This window comes from Leucopleurus acutus (genome assembly GCF_964270905.1).
Source record: "Leucopleurus acutus genome assembly, chromosome: 11".
Lineage (NCBI taxonomy): Eukaryota > Metazoa > Chordata > Mammalia > Artiodactyla > Delphinidae > Leucopleurus > Leucopleurus acutus.
Genome location: NC_139152.1, coordinates 58,630,751 through 58,656,645, shown reverse-complemented (window position 1 = coordinate 58,656,645; position 25,895 = coordinate 58,630,751). Strand labels below are relative to the sequence as shown.

The 25,895-nt window shown below is 35.3% G+C and overlaps 1 protein-coding gene across 3 annotated transcripts in view; it reads right to left on the bottom strand.

The window, feature by feature from the left end:
• Window positions 1-25,895, bottom strand: part of TBC1D15 (TBC1 domain family member 15) — a 65,746-nt gene that overhangs the window by 27,543 nt on the left and 12,308 nt on the right. For all 3 annotated transcript variants that reach the window (XM_082850602.1, XM_082850603.1, XM_082850604.1), the window contains exons 2-5: window positions 16,647-16,745; window positions 16,108-16,182; window positions 11,694-11,832; window positions 6,697-6,907 (exon numbers count right to left, since the gene is read on the bottom strand). In XM_082850602.1, the coding sequence (XP_082706728.1) occupies window positions 6,697-6,907; window positions 11,694-11,832; window positions 16,108-16,182; window positions 16,647-16,745 (524 nt within the window). The remainder of the gene's footprint in view (window positions 1-6,696; window positions 6,908-11,693; window positions 11,833-16,107; window positions 16,183-16,646; window positions 16,746-25,895) is intronic.

The window sequence follows — 25,895 nt, the reverse complement described above, 5'->3', positions numbered from 1 at the left end:
ATGTTAAAAATACAAGATACAATGTCTTAATTATTTGTTAAAGATCATTAATTATGCCAACCATTATTATAAACACACATGGTTGTAATGTACAGTTCAGGTACAGTATATTTTTAGTTCTTGCTTATTGAGCTCCAGATATGTTTTTCTCCACACTTCCTAATAACTACAGAATAAACAAAATGCTTTCCAAATAGACATCTAATTTGAAGTAATCAAATGAATTATCCAGTCTTTTTTCTGTTCAAAAAGTTTTATAATTTAGTAAGTCAGCTGTAATAAATCCACAACTTTTGTGTTTAAAAACAAAAATTAAATGCATTATTTTGCTGCTATCTACTTCTAGTTTATTATAAATGTTTGAGATAAGAACTTTAATAACAGTTATCTCTTCTCAATTCTAACATAACAGGATGCAACAGCAATGCTGGGGGGATATGAAATCCAAAACAGGATCTTATTCTTACTTAGAAACAGCACTCGATCATCAAAGACAATAGTAGCTGAATAAGCCCCTTAGCGTCTTAAAAGAGCTAAGGTTGAGTCATTTGAAGTAGGAAGAAAATAACTTTTTAAACGTTCAATTTTCATTAATCACCATTTTTCTCAACATCTTCTGGGGGTCATGCTTATTAACATGAAGACCTATAGGTTCTCACAAGGCATTTTTTAATGATAGGTCAACTTGTAAACATAGCACCAGAAAAAGAAAAGTAACTAGTATAGAAACATATTTTTTTCCTAACACAGTGCTGCTGGTGCTATGGTTATTATTTTTTGTTTCTAAAAATAGATTAAGTCAAACTTTTTCTTTAAACTACAAATAAAAAAATGATCATGAAAGTCAAAACACTGGCTATGCATGCTGAAGGGGGACACATACGCAACCTTCAGTTATCTGTGCCCAGCCAATTATTATGGCTTCAGATCTAAAACTATGGTCACAAAGCTGGAGATGGGAAGAAGAAATGACTGCTCAACCAACAAAGAACCACAGATACTTTTTTACAAAGGAAGGATCTTTTTTTTATACCTAATGCTCTGTGATGAGGGGCTGGGGGAAGTCACATTAGACTCGGTTGACACTGAAGAAATCAACAAAACATTTTTTAAAGTATATCAGTAAGAGGACAGGTAATAATGTTGCTAAGAACTTCAGAGCTCACCAAAAGGAGGGCTGGCATTCCAGAATATTGTTACATTTCCACCTGCCAGGTTACCACACTGATTTAATCTGGGAAGATTAAATATTATATTTATATATTCTGGGGATATTATGGATTCTGGGAAGTTGATCACTCATGACAACATTATTCAAGGCTTTCAAAAACTCATTGCAGCAGTAAAACAGAACTTTTAATGATGCTAACATCAGCAATTCTATTAGATCCTACTAAAGGGCTTAAAGAAAACCATTGTCTAATATCACAACTACAGACGCATAACTACTAAAACTTCAGAAGTACTTTGGAGTGAGCCTCTCCCAAAAGCTTCAGAATTCAGAAATTATAACAGTTGAAGAATTTTTGTGCACTGAGATGTAATAGTAACTATTTTATATTGCCACTGAGAAGACCAATATGGAAAGCTAAAGAAATAAATAAAAATATCATTGCAAAAGATATAAAGCCAAAAAGGTTAATAAAAAAAAAGTACAGAATATTTACAACAAAACTATATAGTTTATTCCCATCCATATAATTTATACATATATATGTGTGTGTATGTGTATGTACATATGTACGTGTGTGTGGATACATGTATCTCACAAAGGGAATAAATGAGGGTCTAGGACCTAATCTCATAAATGACTGGTGCTATAAGATGATACAACCAACTTGGCTTTTTAAGGAAATATTTTACTGCTTGGATATTTATGTATTAGTTTTAAAATGGCCCAATATATAAAATCATTTTAACAGAACCAACCAATAACTTTCATTCATATCCTAGCAACCAACTTGGTTCCAGAAATGTAACAAAAATCTATCTGTGGCTCATTCTTTTACCCAGCTGAATACCATGTTCTAAATGGTGATAAGTCAAAGAACACTAAAGAATATCAATGAATAGGACAATTTGTTTATCCCAGTAGATAAGAAAACCATTTGAGAAATAATAAGCCTCAAGAAGCTGGCCTATTTTGCACTGACTAATCCAGTTAATGAGACTGAAAGAAGGAACTGTGCATAGTTACCCAACCTTTACCTCGATCTTTCAAGGCTGCACATCCCTAGCAAATCTGCAATTTCTGTTTGTCTGTATGGTAAGACCCTTAATTCGTTACAGGGAGTGTTAGGAAGACATCATGGCCACAGGTGCAAGCCACATTCTTCAATTTAGGTTAATCAGAGAAAAAAAGATAATGTGGTCTGAATCTCCCTCTATTAATGTTTTGAACTTAGAAAACACAAGAAGGATGACCCAGGAACAGAGTGGCTGGGATCCCAGCGAAGCTGCTGACACCAAGGTTTTCCTGGTCTACCCTTCTTCTTCCGGTCTCCACAACAATCTGCGACCATAGGAACATGACTCTGGAAGTACCATTTTGCTTAGGATAACTGCTCCAGAGACAGGAAATGATACCTAATAAAGTAAAAAATGGGGGATATTTGGGACTTTTCATTCCTTTGGACTTAATTGTGAATTCCATTTATTTAGATCATAAGTAATGAACATAAAAAACAAGAACCTTTAACATCTCCCTAAGAATCTGATAATGGAAGATGGTTTATACAAATATGGGATTTATTTTTATACTGGTGACTGTTTATCTGGAATATCTATATTCTACCACCTGGACTCAGCATATATGACACAATGCAGTTGGGCATAATTTATGATGGGAAAGAGGATGGGGGGATGCTTATTTTCTGCCTAGTGTACAAAGGGGCCTTCAATTGGGGATAAAATATTTGATGTACTATTCTTACACATTTCAGACTATTCAGGGGGCAAAGAATAAACTGGCCCCTCAGTGTCACAGGAGAATACACAATGGAGAAGTGGCTGGTACTAAGGATGAAGCTTTTAAAGCTCACTTTACACAGCTATCTCCTCTCCCAGAAACAGCCACATCCTTGGTTGACCATAAATGTGATTAAGCCTAGTGGGAAGAGAGGAAACAGAGTGTAGGAAGTCAGACTCCTCTGCTAGGTTCTTCTCTTTGACCACATCATTAAAGGCTATAATTAATCACATGCTTACATTCTATCCCATTTTATCCTCTTCTTAGTTAATCTCATTCTCTCTCAGAGCTTCAATTACTACTAACACACACACACACACACACACACACACACACACACACACACACACAAACCTACATATTATCCTATTATATGCTCTCATCGTGTTATATCCCTGATTCATAGTACTTATTACAGCTGAAAACTTATGATTATTTGTATAAGCGATCTTTTTCTTTTCTGCAATAGTACAAACTCCATGAAGACAGACACCATATCTTTTTTGACTAAGTGCTCCTTTCCAGCACCTAGTATGATGTCTAGAACATAGTAGGTCCTCAAAAAAAAAAATACTTGTTGAATGAAAAAGTAGAGAGAGGGGAATACCATTCCCATGGCTTCTTATTTCCAGGTGGAAATATGCACTCCTATTAAATAAAATATTCACAGGGACACATCTGACTACTGAGATCAGGAAAGAGTAAGGTGCATGCATGGCATAACCCCTTCCAGGCTCTCTTTATCTCTTTTATCTGCCTGCCAACAGAGAAGGTGGTTTCTAGTCTGCTCTCATTCATGTCATAAGTGGTCTGCCCTCACTAGGGAGACCTGCGGTTGTCCAAAAATAATAACTGGATGACTTCAACATTAATTTGGGCTAAATTATTATGATGCTACATATCTAAGCCTAACCAATACAGAAAAGGAAACATAGTTTCACTTACAAACGTCATTAAAACATCACCGACACATATTTAAGGTACATATTCTCTTATAAGCACCTAAGTAATTGTTGAGTCTACCCTTGAACCCATCCAAGACAGAAAACTCTCTACCTCATGGGCTAATTCCTTGTAATTTCTACCCCTCGAGCTACTTCCTTCTAGTTTATCTCTGGAGTCATACAAAACAAATCTAGTCTATTTCTTTTAACAATCCTTTTGAAATTATTTGTAAAACTGGTAAGTATCATGCCATTTATTCATTCAACTAAGATTTACTGAACAAATGGGCCAGGCACTCTGGCTAGGAATTTAGGAGAAAGTGTAAACAAGATAGATGCAATCCCTGCCTTTACGGGCTTATATTCTAGAGGAAAACGTAACAGAAATAAACAGACAATGATTTTATTCTGTAAAGGGCCATGAAGGAAGCAAACAAGAGAATGAGAAAGCAAAAAGGAATGGGGGTCGGAACCTACATTAAATGGGAGACTAAGCATCCAGAAAAGCCCTTCTGAGGAAGTGACATTAAACTGAGACCTCAGGGATAAGAAAGGGAGAAGAATATTCTAGACAAAAGAAATACATATAGGACCCTAAGACAAGAAAGAGTTTAGGGCATTTCAGGAACTGAAAGAAAACCATGTGGCTAGAATATAGAAGAGAATGGCATGAGATGAGGTTTAAGAAATAAACAGAGCTAAGATAGGGCAGGTCCTCACTGACCATAGTAAGAAGCTTGGGTGTTTTTTTTGTTTTGTTTTGTTTTTTTGTGGTAGGCGGGCCTCTCACTGCTGTGACCTCTCCCATTGCTGACGGAGCACAGGCTCTGGACACGCAGGCTCAGCGGCCATGGCCCACGGACCCAGCCACTCCGCGGCATGTGGGATCCTCCCGGACCAGGGCACGAACCCATGTCCCCCGCATTGGCAGGCGGACTCTCAACCACTGCGCCACCAGGGAAGCCCAGCTTGGGTTTTATTTAATGGTTCACCACAACTCCGTCAAGTTAAATCGCCACATCCCCACATTTTTCATGATACCATTTTGATCCCTCTCATTACACTAGCCATCTTTTTCCACGTAGTATAGTTAGTCTAACACATCTAAAATCTAAAATGCAGTGTTTAAAACTAAGAGTTCTCCAAAATATGATCTTATCAGTACAGAGTAGAGAGGGACTACCACTTCATTCTAGATACTATGCTTTAATCAACAGTCTCAGAATGAATGAGCTCTTCTGTAACAGTTACATCACAACACTGATTGATACTGAGCTTGCTATGATGCTAAGACCCCCAAGTCTTTAACAGCTGCTATTCAACAGCCAAGCCTTATGCCCCAGTCATGATAAATGCTCCTCCTGAAATCTACTTAACCCCGTAGGTGGTAGCCTATTCACAGCTTCTCACTTCAAGATCCAAGACCCACATACTACCAACCAGATCTGACTTTATGATTACAGGTACTAATCAGCATGCCTAGTGCCAGCCAGAGGTGGTCAACATGGTAAGGGAAGAGAATTTCATGCCGAAAAACAGAGTCAATATCTTTCAACTTTTGCATTACTCCTAGCTTTATATAATCTACATTTAGGCATGACATTACTCTATTAAAGTGAGGACATTATTAATGAAGTTAACAATCATCCCTACGATTCCCCAAACTAAAAATCTCAACTTCTCCCTTCTTTTCTCCTCCACATATCCAATCAATCACAAACTCTAACACTAAATATTCCTCCAACACTTCTTTCTTGTCACTCCCCTAGTTCATGCTACTACAAGCTCACTAGATGACTGGAACAACCTACTAACATGATTTACAAGACCCTTCATGCTCTGGCCTTAACTCAGCTCTTTGGCTTCATCTTTAAATCTTGTACCCTCCCTTCCCCCACTATGCAGACCTGTGATACTGAACTACTCTGTTCTGTGATTACGTCGTGTTTTACATACCTCCCTCTATCTAAAACATCTCTTCGTCTAAATATCTCCTTCCCTTTCATGCTAACGTTCACACAGTTGTCAAGTCTCAACCTAGATGTTACCTCCTCCAGAAAGTCTTCCCTGACCCCTACCCAACCCCCAGTCTGAATGAAGTATACTTCCTCTCTTCCTTGTACTTCCTCCATCTTATTTCTTGAGTTTATTGCTATTTACTGGTTAGCATCCTTCACAAGACCATAAACTCTCAGATATCCGAGAACATGCCTGTTTTGTTCACTACTAAGTATCAAACAACCAGCACAGTGCTCAGAACTTAATAGATACCACAATTGTATTTGCTGAGAGTGAAAGCAAGAAAGAGTATGTGTGTACAAATGCACATGGGTAAATAAATGGAAGACACAAGATTTCTGGAAAATGAGAAAGCCCTAACTTCCACACTTACAATAATTTTATTTAGATTTGTCTGACTTAAATTTGTAGCATTACAAATGAAACTCTATGTTTAACAGAAACTACATAATAAAAGACAAAACTGTTAAATATATAATCCATAAATTATTGATGTATCATCATTCATTTGAATGTGTATTAAAATACTGAACATTCTTTTCTTTAAAACACTAATAAGGTGATAAGTTGCAGTTCCAAATTACTAAAATGGCAAAATTTTATTCAGTCACTCATCCAAAGTAGTCAATATTCCAGAAAAAACAAACCTGCTTGAGCCCTAATATGCACATAGGTCACTGATACCCAATGACAAGTAAAAACAGTTCGCCTTGGGACCATCACAACAATCCGGTTTTGATAAGTAGGAAATAATTTGATACTTACTCACACAATACCACATATTTTTCAAGAGAGTCAATCAGTAGTTTGCTATCTCCTTGATGAAAGTGCAGAGCAGGGAGAACGACGTCATCCTTTAGACAGAATACCAAATACGACCAGCCCATACCCTCCTTGTTTTGCTTGATTGATTTCAGGTCTGCCAAACTGAACAGGAATGACCATTTGCTTTTCCCATTTCTATGACTTGGAGCATCTTAAAAACAAGAAAGTGGGGCAAAATATTTTTGTTCACCTTTTTAAAAGTATTGACAGCACTCTTCATGACTGCCTAACAGATATTTGTTGAACCTAGGGAACAACTACAGCACTGATATTATCATGGCTTCCACCTGTATTAGAAATGGCTACATACATTTTCTTAAAAGAATAGTTTTTAAAATAATTATCTTACTGTATACAAACTGAAAAAAATACTACCCTTATTTAAAATATCAGCTTTGCTCCAAAATGATCATGGCTTTGGAAGCAAGCAGGCCAGACTCAAACTGCAGCACCACCATCTTACTAACTGAATGATTTGGGGCAAATAATTGGATCTCTCTGAGCCTCAGTTTCTTCATCTGTAAAATGGAGATAATTATACTTACCTCCCAATGTTATCCTAAGAATTAAAAGAGATAATACTTGTCAACTAATGAGTACAGTGCCAAGTATATAGTAAATATTCAATAAATATTCATCTTTTCCACTTCCCTCAAATACAAATGGCATGATGCATTTGGAGAGGCATTTAAAACAAAACAAAAAAAACAAAAACAAAACCAACCTTTATTCCTCACTTCCTTTTGGAATTATTTTTACTAGATTACATTGAGTGAAGGTAAAAGTATACCAGTATAAAAAGTAAGGGGGGGAAAGTGGGGGTGCGTGGGATGAACTGGGAGATTGGGATTGACATATATGCACTATTGATACTATGTATAAAATAGATAACTAATGAGAACCTACTGTATAGCTCAGGGAACTCTACTCAGTGCTCTGTGGTGAACTAAATGGGAAAGAAATCCAAAAAACAAGAGGACATAATGTATATGTATAGCCGATTCACTTTGCTGTACAGTAGAAACTAACACAACACTGTAAAGCAACTATACTCCGATAAAAATTAATTTTAAAAAAAAGTAACATTAGAGTGAGTACACAGACAGACATTTGCAAAAACCCAAAGAACAGTGGGGAATTGAGGATGAAAAGGTAACTAAGTTGTGAATGCTTAAAAGAGAATAAATACATTCAATCTTCCTGCTAAATCAACATTCTACTAAATTAAGACCTCAGTTCAAACCAAACTATAGCTATGTAAAATAAAGCATTTCCTAGTGTGTGTGGGCTGTTTACAGAAGCTTAAAATCCTAGGTTTGTGAATAATATTGCAATTGATAACAAGCAATGTAAAGATTATCTATTTAAATAAAAATTTAAAGAACAAGGGAAAAAAGTTATCTAATACTTATATTTAATTTCTAATCTAAAAATGTTATTTTACTTGAACAATTTAACGCAGACTTAAGCATGTCATGTCTCTGAAATTTTAAAAGACCTTTTCTCTTATGTTATTTCCTAAGAAGTGTCATACTATCCTGTTATTGAAAATCTTTATTAATTCCATCCCAACACTATCAATTCCACAAAGATAAACTGCATAGATAATATCTGCTTATAGAACTTACTCAAAGGGTAGATCAGTACTGACCTGCATGTATGTCACCTTCCTATACAGTCAGAACACTACAGCTCCATCACCTCCAACAAAATCTCCTAAACTGACACAGAAACCTACAGCTTACAGAAACCTCTACCTGGCAAGGAATGCAGACACCATTACTCTTTCATGGACACTAGCAAGTTATCATTTGAAACAAAGTCCAGAAAGGCTAAGTAACTTATCTATGCAGTGCCCTGCCTACTTCCACACCAGTTCAGATGGTGAACTCATATCTAAGGCTGATACCAGATTAAGTACCACGTGCTCACTTTACGACACATCATGTTTCACTGCAATTTATATTATAGAGCTCATAACACCATTACAAACTAATATCAAAGTAAGAACAAATCTAGAATTCCAACATTTTATGAATCACTTAAGTGTGAATGCACCTGGACTATGTAGAAAGGATACATACTACTAGATTATCTGCAAAGACCAAAAATATTTTCACAGCAAAACAGCAATGAAAAACCAGATACGATTTTTTATCTTAAATTCCACAAAAAGTATTTAATAAAAGTCATGCAAGAAAATCATATGAAGAATATTAAATAATATATGCAGGCATATCAGAAGTTTGTGCATATTCAAATGTAAAAATTTTACACAGATTTTTCCCTTGTTAATGGAAGAGACACACATTACATATTAAATACAAAAGAAAATTCCTCACACATTTCCTCACTTAAAGCTCTGATAAACAATGAGACAAACATTACAAGTCAATCCCAGAAGTCCCTTTTCTAGAGTATAAGCTTCATGAGAACAAGAACTTAATTCTGTTCACAGCTATATCCCCAGTGCCTGGAAGAGTGACTAGCAGATAGTAGGTAGTCAAAGATGTGTTAAATAAATGAATAATCTACTAACCAAGTCAACAGAAAAGTAATCTGCAATTTGGTCTACCAATAATAGCTAACCAGAATTAGAAGTTGTTACAAAGGAAAACTAGCAGAATCCAACAGTTAACTCAAAATTTCCTTCTTTCTCCTTAAACAAAGGTAAATAAAGCTAATTAGTTCTGATGAACTTACTGTGTTACCCAATATATGTAAAAAATAACTCCAACACACTGACGTGGGAAAAATGGCCATAACAGCAAAAAAGTAAACAAAACAATTCAGTAAGTCTCCATATGTCTTGAACAGAATTAACAGCAAGGACGTGACATTTTATCTGAATGGGTTTCCAGAACATCACGGCAGTCTGCTGTTCTGGGAAGATATATTTTCAAAACATTTGATCTAATATATAAAAACAAAGACTTAGCAGTATATTTAAGAAATATAAAGTTTAAAAAGTCTTCAATAGTCAATTTTTTTTAAAGGTTTGTCCCCATTTTGCTCTGTGAATCACAAAAAAGGTAAAAAGTTAAAAAATGTGAAGTTTATAATAATAAATAAAAATTTTATTTGAAAAAATGCTTTTCAAAAATGTAAAAAATTATGGCAGAAATTTAAATTCTGAAACATCAAGATTAGAAAATGTCTTCTTTAAGAAGGAGTTTTGATGAAATATGATTGGATGAGGTAGACAGTCTAGGATAAGATGGGATGGAATGGGATGAGATGAAACAGAGTAAATGTACTTCATTAACTCCTTGTTCTGTTAAATATGTGCATGTGTATGCACACTGGGCCATACTGTGCAATGTGTTTCTTTCTGCTATCATAAAATTTTTTAAACAGTGGAGAAAAGAAAGAAAAAGAAATGTGTCCTTAACTTTTAATTATTACTAAATAAAGGCTCTTTACAAGGCATAATGCAATGCCAAGATACATAAGCAGTATTTAGATCTGTGGGTTTTCTGCTAAGCTACACAGCTACACAGAGGTTCTCAACTCTGCACACTAAAATAACCAGGAGGGCTTTTGAAAAATATAGAAAAATAGGGATGCCCAGGCTCCATCTCCAGAGTATGATTTAATTTGCTGGATGAAACCCAGGCACTGGTACTTTTTTCAAAAGCCTAACTTCCCCATGTGATTTCAATGTGCAGCCAGTTAAAAAACCATTAATCTAAAAAGACCTTTATTGTCAGATTATGCTTTTCTCAAACATGTAATGCTTCTTTTATGAAATTCTGAAAACTCACTCCTTTTGCTCATTTCTGTAACCTTTTTCATTTTCAAGGATTTAACAATATTAGGCAAACAAAAAAAAGCAATTCACATAAACCAATCCTGAAGATCCAGTCTAGAGAAGTTAAAAATCCCTCACATGTTAAATATACTAAAATCCTGTGGTTTTATCCTTCCTTAACATTTCTGCATTGTTCTGGTTAAGAACCTTCCCTAGAATGGGAATGCAAAACAACAAAAAAAAGACATATATGCATGAGCTGGCTGTTATCGAAAGTCTGTGACTTACTATTTCTTAATTGCCACTGTTACCAAGAAATGATACAGTACAAAGTATAACTACTGTATGAGAATGATTCCCCAGGCCATACATGAAAATCAATTTTACTTAGTAACAATGCTATATAAACGTAGCAATACATATTCTAGTCAATTTAGGCTAGGCTTTTTGAATCTGGTAAATGCGGATAAATCCTAAACTGAGATCAAAATCACTGAAAGATAAAATATCCTATTAGTTATAATACACAAAGAAATCAATAGAAAAAAATTTTAACTCTATACAGTGTTTAATATTTTTTAAAGAGATCACAAATAGGCGGGCCACATCACAGGTGGGCTAGCTAGATCATATCTGGGGTAGTATACATGTTCTATCAGATTGCTAGGTTGGCTCTTTTCTGTTATCTACATGTAGGTAGTCACCACACAGCAAACATAAATTTAATGTATATATAAAGGAGAACAGATGCGGAACATATACAAAGGGGAGTTGCAATGAGCTGTGAAGATACCAGTAAACACTGAAATTAGAACGGCATGGTTTAGTGGTATACTTCATCTCCCCCTGGTGCTTTAGGATGAAATAACATGATTTTTTTTTTTTATTCTACTGGATTAAGAAAAATGTGCATGAGAGATAGCCAAAGCAATTTTTTAAGTGTTTCTATTTTCTGCCATTAATAACTACAAAACAGAACAAATATTTTTAAAGCCTTTTTATGCGGTCACAACCAACAAAGCAACAAAAAGATGAAAAAGGAATATAAATAAAATGGGAATTATACATATTAATCAAAGCACCAACTCATCCTTCTTCTAAGAAACATTAAAGGATTTTCTTTGCACTTTTGTTTATATTACATAGTAGCAAATCAGTTTAAGATTTCAAACGATTTAATTCATACCTCCATTGGTATGTGGTTTCTTTTTAAATGAAATTGTATTAACCATGTCCCACTCTGCTTCGTAACTGTTCAGATGTTCCAGTCCTCGATGAGCTCTTTCTTTTGGGGCCTGGGTCCATTCCACGACTGAACTGGAGTCCTAAAATAATTATAACATATAAGATATTTAGGGACTAAGACTAGAATTTCATTTCAATCAATAATGTCTTCTCAGCTTCTATATAAATTAAGTTTGTAGGTTGTGGCAGATACCTTTGGTGGGAAAGCCGAACACTATTTCCTATCCTTTTCTCCCTGGCTCAGCTGACCAAAAAGACAAGAAAACCTTGTCCAGATTCTCCTGCAGTTAGGATTGCCAATGAAATATAAGCATAAGTCAACAGTAGGGCCTTGGAAATGCTTTTGCTTTCCTAATAAAAGCTCCATCCCTTTTTCCCTATTTCCTGCTTTTGATGCAGCTATGCTGCCTAAAAACATAATAGCCACCTTATAATCATAAAGACAAACACTGCAAATAGCTCCAAACCTCCAGGCTTCTGGTTATTTGAGAAACATACCCAATGGTGGTTACTTATTTAAACCACCATTGGTTGCACATGTCTCTTAATCAAAATTAGCTAAAAGCTACAAATACCATATCTACATGTTCAGTTCTAAAGAACTTTCTATTTTAAAAGAGAATAAAACCAAAAGTCTAAAATGCTATGTTAATAATCTGACTAAATCAAAAAGTTTAACTTCTATTCAACAAAAGATACCACACATAAGTTAAAGATAAGCAAAACTGTGTGAAAATGTTTCCAAACCATATGGAAGATGACAGAAAAACATCCAGAATACAAAAACAACTCCTACCAATGTACTGAGAAATCAACAAACATCAAAAGAGAAAAATAAGGAAATGATATGAACAAGCAAATCAAAGAAGAAATATGAAGTGACAAACAAAGGAAGATGTCCAACTTCAGAAACAATCCGAGAAAAGCAAGTAAAGATGAATTTAAATTTTTCTGGCCCATTCAATTAAAAAATAAAAATATGGAAGACAGTGTGAGGAAATGCTGTATCTCACACTGTTGATGACAGTGCTAATTAGTACTGACTCAAATGTATAATTGAGTCATATTTATTAAAATTCAAAATATGCATGTTTCACAATAACTCTCTTCTCATCTACTTTAGAGAAATACACATGTATACAAAGAGGCAGATACAAGAATTTTCATCACAGAGTTGTTTGTAAAAGTGAAAAGCTGAATATATCTTATCATCCATCAATGAAGGAATAAGTAAATAAACTAGCGGGTAGCCAATAAAATGCTAGGCAGAAGTTTAAAGACTGATATCTGTTCATGTGTATATACGTTCAATAATGTAAATAAAACGAAGTAAATAAAATGAAGTTAAGAAACAATGTATGCAGTATAACAACTACATGGAACATATGTAATTAGAAACACACTAGAGAAAACCAGGGATGAATGAATGAATGGATGGATGGATGGATGGATAGATAGATATGATAGGAAATGTGTACCAATAAAAGTCTGGAAAGATATACATTAAACAGGGACAGATTAGGGACAGGGTTCTAGTCAAGCAGGACTTCAACTTTCTATTATTTGAATTTTTTATAACAAGAATATATTCGTGTATTGCTAGTGTGTAATTCTTTTTAAAAATGGAAAAAGGGGGCTTCCCTGGTGGCACAGTGGTTGAGAGTCCGCCTGCCGATGAGGGGATGCGGGCTCGTGCCCCGGTCCAGGAAGATCCCACATGCCATGGAGCGGCTGGTCCCGTGAGCCATGGCCACTGAGCCTGCGCGTCCGGAGCCTGTGCTCCGCAAAGGGAGAGGCCACAACAGTGAGAGGTCCACGTACCGCAAAAAAAAAAAAAAAAAAAAAAAAAAGGAAAAAAGATTTATAGGAACAGGAATATATTATAAACAAAAGAAATTAATAAGAAATAGAAACAGACTGAAGAATAGGGGGAAAAGCTGAATGAATGAAGTTATAAAGTGTAGTGTTTTTTCCTCCAAGTCCTTCCTCTGATGTCATTTTTCAGGGAGCCCTCCTCGTTTGCCCAATTTAAAAAAATGCAACCCTTACCACCATCACTACCAACTTTCCCATCAATAGTAGGGAAAGCGAAGCAGCATTTACAGAACCCCACCCCACACAAAGGCTTGGAACTAGTAAATCAGGTACTTCTGGAAACTAGGATAAAGGTTAAGCTGAAAACAGGACTAGTAACAAAAGTTGAGAAGACTGAAGGTTTATTCATTGTAAAAGGTAAAACAGATTATCTGTGGATTAGGAGAAACCAGGGACACTGAGCAAAGAGATAATACACTGAAAACAGGAGAATTAACTGAAAGTTCACCTATATAATAAGTTGGCAAGACTCCCAGCTCTCTTCCTCCACTCAGTTCCCAGAACAGTGGAATCCAGCTTTCCCTCTCCAGGCAGGAATCTGTAGATTCTTCTCTGACAAATGACTAGCCCACAAAAGAAGACCCAGGTTTCAATATCGGGGATTCCCCAAGGAAAACAGCCTAGCCAAGTCACCCTGAGTCCCAACTATTAACAAACCTACCCATACATAGAGAGAGTATAATCAGTTTTTTGTGTTTGCTGTTAAATATGAGCACCACAATACAAAGATCACCAAATGTCAAAGGCAAGTGTTTACATAAAAGATAAAGTCCAAATGAAATACGAAAAAAAAACCCGTCAATTAGAGGAGGTGGACTATATACAGAGATGAAAACATCTAAAATACTATCCTTCAACTCCTCAGAAATAAGGAAGAATAGTACATCCATGAAGAACAGGATGCTATTTTTTAAAAGAGGGGAAAGGGGACACATAACAAAATGTATTAGAAATCTAAAAAACAGCAAAAATGAAAAAGGCAATAGAAGAACTGGAAGATAAAACTGAAGAAATTTCCTAGAAAATAATACACACATACACAAAGAGTTAGAAAATAGTAAAGTATTAAAATATTACAGGACCAGTCCAAAGCATGTAGAGTTCCAGAAAGAAAGAAAATAGAAAATGGAGATGAAGAAGAAATCATCACTAAAATAATTCAAGAATATTTCCTAAAAACTAAAGGATACAAGTTTTCAAGTTAAAAAAAAGCCTATCAAGCACCCAACACAGTGGATAAAAAAGACTACAAGGGCACAACATGTCCAGAACATCTACAACACTAGAAACAAAAAGGCAATTCTAAAAGCTTCTAAAGAGGAAAAAAAACATAGCAAGGATCAGGAATTAGAATGCAGCAGACTTAACATCAATAAAGGAAATTAGTCAAACCTGAGACAATAACTTTCAAAACTACGAGGGGAAAATTATTTTCAAACTGTAATTCTATGCCAGCCAGCTATTAATTCAGAATAAGGATAGAAAAGTCTGAAAACAGAAATGTTTTTGCTCTCATACACCCTTTTTCTCAGGGAGCACTGGAGGTGCACCAAAACTAGGGAGTAAACCAAAATATAAGATAGCAGAGGATACAGGAAATGGGGATTAAAATATGGGAAAGAGGCAAAAAGAATCCCCAGGATAATTGCTGCACAGCAAGCCAAAAGAGCAACCAGTTCAGAAGGAACTTGTAAGAAGGCTCTGGAAGAAAAGTTTCTAAGAAGATGACATTGGAAGATCATCTATGTGATTAAATATTTTGAGAAGAAATGTGGACAACTGGGCCATAGTTTCAGGGTGAATTAGAGATAAGATAGAGCTAAATCTCTACCTTCCATAGTGAGATGTCAACATGAAACAAACGTTAAACATAAGTTAATCCAACTATTCCATTCTTGGGTTTTCAAGGAAAAATGTATCCACACAGAAACTTGAGTATGAACGTTCACAGCAGCATTATTTACATAAGCCTAAAAATGAAAACAACCTAAATGTCCATCAACCGATGAACGAATAAACAAAATGTGGTACATATCCATAAATGCAATATTACTCAGAAAAAAAGAAAAAAAGGAAAGAAACAAAGTACTGACAGGTGCTACAACATGGATGAACCTTGAAAACATTATGCTAAGTGAAAGAAGCCAGTCACAAAAGACTACATATTATATGATTCCATAGATAAAATGTCCACAACAGACAAATCCTCAGAGACAGACAGTAAATTAATGGGTGCAGAGGACTGGAGTTAAGTGGGAATGAGGGGTGACTGCTAAGAGGTACAGTTTCTTTTCTGGAAGTAATGGAAACGTTCAAAAGTTAGATATTGGTGATGGTTGCACAACTCTGTAAACATACTAAAAACACTGAATTATATACTTTAGAAGAGTGAATTTTATGGTATATGAATTATATCTCAATAAAGCTTTTATTTAAAAAAAAATGGCATTCCTTCAGTCATGCATTTTTTTCTTAAATACCTTTCCAGCATACAGAATACTAGAAGAATCTAATGCATCATCCAATGGTCTCCAGTCCACTATTACTTCAGCATCCTAGAGAAAGAAATTATTAACCATATTTACTATTCAGCAATATCCTATATTTTTAGTCACCTATACTTAATTCCCTGAGCTGAAAATGAAATTTTAACCCCTTAAATTTATCAGCACGTTAAATATGGAATATCATATGTAAACCACTATTTGACAACAATGTATATAGATTTCTAAACTCTGCCTTTCATTATAAAAGAATTATATTACTGCAACTTTTACATAAGTTTTAAAATATTCCATACCATTTTACTGGCTTATCTAAAGCATTTTATTTCTAACATCACTTCCATGTTAAATTTACAACCATTGCTCAACTACATAATTTTATCTTACATGTGAAATTCAAGCCTGCTGATAATGCCCCAATTATTAATTATTAAATTATTTAAACAATTAAATTAAAATTATATTTTATTTAAACATAAACAATTATTAAATAAAGTCTTTTACTAGAAACATACCTTTTCTAAAACACGTAATATTCCTGAAATCAAGCTGTCTTGGTCACTGGTCTTTCCAAAAGATGAATGAATATACACCCCTTCCTGTTCATATATAATCTGGAATGGCAAAAATAAGATTAAATCACACCATTTTTATTCAATACTATTTCAACGTTTTAAAAAAACTTAAGAGATGTTTTCCTATAATGCCTGAACCAAGTTTCTGGTTATTTCATATAAAAATGTATTATCTTAAAAATACTACTCAGACTTAAAAGCACTTCAAACAAAGATAAACTAGAAGGAAATTTGCTTTGTTATGCATGCAAGTTTTTTGGTTTAGTGATAATCATGATCTTGATCTTCTCCTTAAACAAAGATGTCAGGCTAATTGTTATGTGACCCTATATGCAAATTCCACTTAACATATATTTTTAACAAACATTAAGCAAAGTATTGGGTTCAAACTGAAAATATTCAAAAATAAGAACAGATGAAATACAATGAAAAATTAATGATTTCTAACTATTTCATAACAGCACATAAGTTTATTTTGGTGTGCTTTTGTAGCACAGTGGCACAGAAAATAAGATGGAACTGTTAAAAAGTAATGATGAGGACTTCTTGGAAAAACTAGTTTAAACTAGTTCAAGCTCACAAACACTGAGTGCTTCTATATGTAAAAGCACGTAAGACTGTAGGTATAAGAATATGACTAAGACATGGCCCCTGAACAGTGTCCTATGGGAATACAGGGGAGACTTAAGTAAATTCCAGAGTAAACTGAAACATTTCTAAAGTTAAGCCTTATGCTCTAAAGGCATAATGTTACATATTAAGATTCTAGGGAGCTTCCCTGGTGGTCCAGTGGTTAAGACTCCACGCTGCCAACACAGGGGGCACAGGTTCAATCCCTGGTTGGGGAACTAGGATCCCACATGCTGTGTGGCGCGGTCAAAGGATAAAACAACAACAACAACAACAACAACAAATATATATATATATATATATGGAACAAATGGGGAAGAAATATTTGTAACATATACAATAAACATTTAAAAAAAAAGATTCTACTCCTGGGACCAATTTCAAACTATTAAAAATTTTTTTTCATTATGAAAATAAGTAAAAGGGAAATAAAGTAGTCACTTCCAGACATTACAAACTTATGTAATTTTGACATAAATTTGGAATACAGTGTACTTTCTATTTATGTAAACCTTTTATTAATACAATCACATCTCTATTCAGAATAGCATAGGGACCAAGAACGCAGGACAAGCAACACAGGCCATCACTATCGCCCCCCAGTTGACATTTGTGGAACACTTATGCACTAAGAATTCCACGTTATAGTTTAATCCTTACAATAACCCAAGACCATAGGTTCTATAACTACATCATTAGGATGAGGAGCCCATCTGTGTGAACAAGAAAATTGAAAGAGAACGACACAAATGGTAAGGGGTGGTGTGGAGTATGAAACCTGGGCAGTCTGACACCAGAGAACTGTTCTCTTAGCCACTGCACCACAAAGCTCCCACATTACTTTTACTGCCTCTCTTGTTATGTTAATCACTTGTGATATAGACTTACATCATGTCAAGAAAGAGTCCTTCCAGTAATCAAGATCACCAGAGAAGTTTTGATCTCAAAAACCCAAGATGGCCTTCAATGAAATAGTTGTTAAACACAAGACTCGCATTAAGCAGAAGGCAAAGACTGGGGACAGCATGAGTTGGGGAGTGGTGAGAAACAATTCTATACTGTTTGTATAGAAATGAAAAATCAGATTTATTCACTCATGTGCACAAAGATATGCATAAGAATATTCACAATAGTATTATTTATAACATGGTGGGTGGTAGAGTAGGAAAGGAGGAAAAGGAAGGTATGAATCTAAATGACCACAGAGAGGAAAATTATAAAATATATTCTGTGATATTCATTCTATGGAGAATACTATTCAGAAGTTAAGAGGTAGATTAAACAGACAGACATATATGGAAAAACCTTCCAATTATACATAATATGATGACACTTATACTTTTATAAGTTTCTCTATATCTGTGTAAAATACAGAGAACAAGCTCTGGAAGGACACACTTTAATGTTAACAAAGGCTACTTCTGAAAAAGATAATGGGATGGGGAAAGGTTGAAAGAGGAACTGTAACTTTCTATGTTAATGCTGAACTTACTTGAAAATTTCAAAGTATAAATATATAGTTATATATTACTTCAATAATTAAAAATTAATTTTAATGAGTAAAGTAAAAAGAGGGAATTCCAGAAGTATAAACTATAACCTTTCTGGACTTTCATTTATCAATGTATAAAACAGGGGCCACAAAACAGAAGTATGAAAAGGCTATGGGAAAAATAAAATCCCTTAAAATCTCAAGCTTTTTTGACAAAAGATATCCAGAAACTTCACTTTACCATATTGTCACCTAATACTCAGCTATCAGAACAATCAAGAGCTCTATAGCTGAAAAAGGGACACTCATTTGCCAAGAAAAGCTTGGTACCATTAATAGTACAATCAAAGATTCTGTGGTACTATTAATACTAAAGAGATTCCAGAGCCTTTATGAAATAAATGAACCCTAAAGAAAATGAAATACTTTAGGTAACTGAAGCACATTAAGCAGCTCTTCCTTCCCCATACATATGTTAGTGAAGTGTTGCCTTATTCTCTTTTTCATTTAAGAAAAAGTTGAGCTTCCGAAGTAATTTAGGTGGGAAAATATCTTAAAAAGTATTAAAGTACCAGGTACCTCACAAAAAGTCAAAACTGCACTCATCTCACATTCTGTGTTCTTAACTTTTTAGCACTTTTTGAGGGACAAATTACATGCCCAAAATTCCACAATCCCAAACCCAGACTTGTACTGTCTTTAGAAAGCGGTCATGTTCAGCTTTTTGATTTGAAGAGTGTGATATTACATGCTCTTACAATATTACACCCTTGAGATATTACCTGCTCAATACAAATTAATTCTGCAGAGGAATAAAATCTGTAAATTTACCTTCATGTGCTACTAAACCTTATGAAGTCTTATAAGACTTAAAGGCGCACTGGTACGTACACACACACACACACACACACACTATCTGTATTAGTACATAATTTATTTCAAATATAAGATAATAAGTTTTAACTGAATAGCACTTTGTTTTCAAAGCACTCTGATTTCATTAAATCCTCACAGCCAAACTGAATGAATCAGAATAGATCTCATTACCTCTATGTCCATTTTACAGAAAAATAAACTGAGACACAGACCTGTTCAGTGACTTTACATCAAAGGAAGGAGTGGATTTCATATTTCCTGGCATCTTCACCCATTAAATCTCAACTGTCTCAGGAAACTACCAGAAAAATTCTACATGGCTTCCTTAGAGGAAAGTGGTTTCTGAAATTGCTTAGATGTACAAAATAATGCTGCTTAAAGGACTAAAAACAATTTTTTTTTTTTAGGCTGCACCACGCAGCTTGCAGGATCTCAGTTCCCCAACCGGGGACTGAACCCAGGCTCTCAGCAGTGAAAGCAAGACGTCCTAACCACTGGACCGCCAGGGAATTCTCTAAAAACAATTTTTAAATGCCTTTAATTTATAAATCAATACAGCAGCTAACTATTTAACAATTTGGCCTTTCAACAAAAATCCTTAATTTCTCCCCCATCTGAACTCCTAAACATTCCACAGAAAAAGCTTAGTCCCTTTTATAGCATCTTGGTTTGAATAATTCATTTTAATATTATAGGGAATGATTTTACTTATTTTTTTATTCATAGCATATATATGTTCATCACCACAGTCTGTGGATACATGTATATAATAAAATACAATTGTATCAACTACTTGAAACAGCTCAAAATATAGAAACAGAAGTCCAATTAAAAATTTGATCTCAGGGAATTCCTTGGCAGTCCAGTGGTTAGGACTCCACACTTTCACCGCCAGGGCCCGGGTTCGATCCCTATTCCCACAGGCCAAAAAAAAAAAAAAAATCGATCTTATAACAATAGCATGAAGATAATATTTCTTCATTAAACTCTACAGTGAATTGATTTCTAAGGAGTACCATTCTTCCATAGGACATTCTGCTTCTTACATTTATCAATGGTAACGATTAATACTTGAAAAGCTATCTCCAAGCTTGTTTGAAATGAAAAATTATTTTGCTACAGGGAACAATTATGATATCAGGAATTTCATCTAAGATAATACTTTCAGTAAAACAGGCTTCCAATTTCCTTACTCTGGTTTTGTTCATAATCTCTAATGCAAAATAAAAAGAAAGGTTCAAATGCTATTACTGGCCATGTAATATTTCTATAATGCATTACTCTACAAAGCATTTCTACATTATCACATTTGATCCTCACAACTCAATTAGATATGTGATATCACTCCCACTTTGTAATTGAGGGAAAAAATGCAAAGAAGTTAAGTGATTTGATCAAGGTTCTCCCATTACTTTGGGGTTCAGACTCAGGTCTGCTCTGATAAGTTTTATTTGCCCGAACAGTACATAATGTAAAAGGCCATCAACTTAAGGCTTAGCATATGTGGAACTGACCACATTGTTCCAGTATCCTATGTGCTCATATTCCAATCTAAAGCAGTCACCAATTAGCTACATGAGTAGGTCCTCTGTGCTACAGGAAGCAAAGAAAGGGCATCAGTAATGCCTCTTTCTTTCCACTACCTAAGATTTGAGGGGAGACGAAGAGTTCATAGGCATAACAGGAAAATAATATGTAAGTCAGAAAGACAAGAAAAAAATTATATTCCAAGGAGGTCAAGGGCAATGAAAACTAATGTCAGGAAGCTGGCAAATGGAAAGCTATGAGAAGAAAAAGACTGAAATGAAAGTCTATACTACTAGAGATGTACAACTTGTTTGAGACTCCTTTTGCAAACAATCCAGACTCTGCGAGTTATCAGCACCAAACATCCCGAATAGCAAGACAATGTATATAGTCAGTGAAGACTTCCCATGATTGTTACCTTAGGGATACAAAGGCACTAAATGTAAACATAAAACAGTCTAAACAATTCTCTAGCATATATACCCGAGATATTACTAAAAGTCTATGTCAAATTCTCCAACCCTAACAACTTATTAATTTGTGATACTTTACAAGGGAACAAATTACATGGCAAAAACATATCTGGAGTATATCTCTAATGGAAACAAAAATGTGTTTTCATTTTATCTTCCCGTTCATATGGCAGAGAAAGCTCAGTATGAAAACTGTACACAACAGAACATACAGTTGTTGTCAAAAATCAGGATTTGGGTGGTTTGGTGTGTTTTTGTTTTGTTTTGTTTTTTGATGATTCCTGTATATCCAATCTTTTGAAATCAAGAAGTATTGTGTTTGATACAAGGAATTTAAATTCAAACGTGATTCAAGGAAAAATAAGATATCAAATACCATGAAAGACAAAGGTGCAACTGACTGAGAAAAACAAAACTGGAAGAAGTACCTAATAATACTAAGTGGAGGACAGAGAAGGAGGACAAAAAAAAAAAAAAAAACACAGGATAGCAGTGTTTAAAAAAATGCTAATAGTAATAAAGAAATGAAAGAAAGTAAGTTCTATAAAAGTTAGGATAGTAGTTACTTAGGGGAAGAGGGGTACCTGCAAAGGTCTATTTCTTGACCACCGTGGTGGTTACAAGGACATTTGCCTTATGAGTTATTAAGTTATGTGTGATTTTCTGTATATAAATTTTGTTTCACAACCAAAATGCTAAAAATTACTGGTGATAAACACAAAATGTTGGGCTTCCCTGGTGGCGCAGTGGTTGAGAGTCTGCCTGCCTATGCAGGGAACACAGGTTCGTGTCCTGGTCCGGGAAGATCCCACATGCCGCGGAGCGGCAGGGCCTGTGAGCCATGGCCGCTGGGCCTGTGCGTCCGGAGCCTGTGCTCCGCAACGGGAGAGGCCACAACAGTGAGAGGCTCGCGTACCGCCAAAAAAAAAAAAAAAAACCCCACAAAATGTGAAGTCTTAAACAGAATTTAAACCATATCTCAAGGATAACAGAGGGATACTGTCAGATGCAAATCATGACATGAATTCAACAATGGAAGGACAGGTCTTGAGAAGAAGGAGAAGGATAGATCAAATAGATTTGAGGGAAAAGCACAACCTATTAATAATTGTGTGTCTCTGCCGCCCCCCCCAAAAAAATTGGTGGGGGGTGGGGTGGTGGCAGGGACAGGTGAAGGAATGCTGTTGTTGTAGAGACTACCAATGGAACAGGGAAAAAAGAAACTTTAATATAAATTACAAACTGCTATAACCCATTCTATAAATGTGATGATTACCTTCAGCTACCCAAATATCTACTGGAATTCTCTAAATACTTAGCATTTCATAAAATTTTTGAATGTCTTGCTAACTATGTCACCTCTCAGAAGGTACAGAAGAGAATACAGACCAACGAGAAAGAAATATTTATTAACAAAAACTCTGGAAGACGGGCTTCCCTGGTGGCGCTGTGGTTGAGGGTGCGCCTACCGATGCAGGGGACACCGGTTCGTGCCTCGGTCTGGGAAGATCCCACGTGCCGCGGAGCGGCTAGGCCCGTGAGCCATGGCCGCTGAGCCTGCGTGTCCAGAGCCTGTGCTCCGCAACGGGAGAGGCCACAATAGTGAGAGGCCCGCATACCCCCCCACACACACAAAAAAAAACTCTGGAAGAAAAAAGACGATCTCAAAGTTTGTAACAACAAAGGAAACAAATTTGGAACAAGGTAAAACAGTCAGCCTGATCCTGAAAGGGGGGGGAAAAAAGAGATGCATATAGAAGAGATATGAGAAGAGGTATGAATCCCACCAAAACTGGAGAGGAAAAGAACCCTGTAACAGCTTACCCTTCCAGCCAAGAATCCCACCAAAAACAGAGGAAAAGGAACTTCCCTGGCGGTCCAGTGGTTAAGACTCTGTGCTTCCACTGCAGGGGACACAGGTTCAATCCCTAGTCAGGGAACTAAGATCCAGCACAGCGCAGTGGGGCCAAGGGAAAAAAAAAAAAGAGAGAGCGGGGGAAAAAAAACCTGTAACAGCTAACGCTTCCAGCCAAGATGGAGTAACAAGAGACTGGATTTACCCTCCCGCAAGGGGAAAAAAAAGTCCAAACAATGGTTTTCATCAGGTAATGAAGGATGGTGACTGCTGAGTGAAAATAAACAAATGAGATAAGTCATACTATTGCCCTAGATTATTGTCTTGAGAGAGTTCCCTGCTGTGTCAAAGGAGAGAAAACCCAGAAGATGCCCAGTGGTCTCCCTGAGTTGAGGACGCAGAGCTGGGAACTGGGCAAGGCCAAGACAGAGTACCAGACAGAGAAAAGTACACAGGTAGAACTGAAGAGATCTGCAGACATCCCCGAGTATTCAGCAGAGAACTGATCAATGCACGCACGTCAGTAAACTACTTAAGGCCAGAGGAAAACCACCTGAAATTATTAGAAGAAACAATCTGCACTCACACAGAGCTGCTCCCATCAGTGTGGGAAACTTCATAATTCACAGAGCACTAGGTAGAGTACTCAGAATTGTCTTACCTCAGCAATGGGGCAAAATTAGTTTCACATCAAATGCTGTGCTGATAAACAAGGTCCTACTGCAGAGCACAGGGAACTATATTCAATATCTTGTAATAAACCATAATGGAAAAGAATGTGAAAAAGAAAAAATATATATACATATATATATACATATATATATATATACATTAACTGAATCACTTCGCTGTACACCAGAAACTAATACAACTTTGTAAATCAACTATATGCCAATCAAAACAAAACATAAATAAATAAATGCTGTGTTGATCCCATCTAACAAAGTTTAAAAGCAAGACCCAAAAGTATTAAATTGTTTCCACATAAGTGCCTTACAGAATAAAACTCAAGAACACTTTATAGGAATACAGAAATATCTAGCACCTAAAAAGATAAAATTCACAATATCTGACATCTGGCTTAAAAACAAAAACAAAAAAAACCCCTAACAGACATGCTAACAATCAGAAAAATATGACTCATAATGAGGAGGAAAATCATCCAATTAAATATGACCCAAAATGACACAAATAATAACATTAAAAGAGAAAGACATTAAAACATTACTATAACTGAACTCCATATGTTCAGGATACTAGAGAAAAGTTAGAACTTGCTAAGAGAAGACATCAAAAACATGAAAAAGATCCAAATTGAACTTCTAGAGATGAAAACTACAATGTCTGAGATGAAATATACACTGAATTGGATAAGGACAGATTACACATTGCAGAGGAATAATGAACTTGAAGTTACAGCAATAAAAACTATATAAAACAAAATACAAAAAAAGGGGGGAAGGGACTGAGAAAAAATTTAACAAAGCATCAACGAGCTGCAAGGAAATTTCAAGTGGTCTAGTATATGTATAACTGAAGTACCTGAAACAGTTGATGGAAAAAAGAAACAGAAAAAAAAATCTTTTTTGAAAAAATAATTGCAGAAGTTTTTCCAAATTTGATTAATACTATAAACCCATAGATATAAACACCAATGAACTCCAAAATGAAAGCAAGAATCACAAAGAAAACTAGATACAGGCACGTTGTAATCAAATTATGCAAAATCAGTAATACACAGAAAATCTGAAAATCAGCCAGAGGAATAAACATTAAATATAATAACCGCAGATTCCTTTTTAGAAACAATGAAGACTGAAAACAATGGAGCAATACTTTTTTTTCCCACTTTATTGAGGTATGATTTACATATAAGAAGCTATACATATTTAATATATATAACTTGATAAGTTGAGAATAAGTATACACTCATGAAACTATCACCATCAAGTCACAAACATATCCATCACCTCCCAAAGTTTCCTCCTTCCTCTTTGGAGCAACATCTTTAAAGTAATGAAAACAAAACAAAACAAAAATACTGTTCACCTACAATTCTATACCCAGAGAAAATATATTCAGAAAAGAAGGTAAAATACAGACTTTTTTAGACATATAAAAGCTAAAATAATTACTATCAGACCTACACTACAAAAAATGTTAAAGTAAGTCTTTCAGGCAGAATAAATTACACTAGAAGGAAATCTGGATCTACATACAGAAATGAATGCCACCAAAAACAGTAGCTATGTGGATAAATATATTTTTCTTGTTAATCAAATCCCCTTCTTTAAAACATAAACAAGCAGATAAATGAATACATGTTTTTTGTGGGG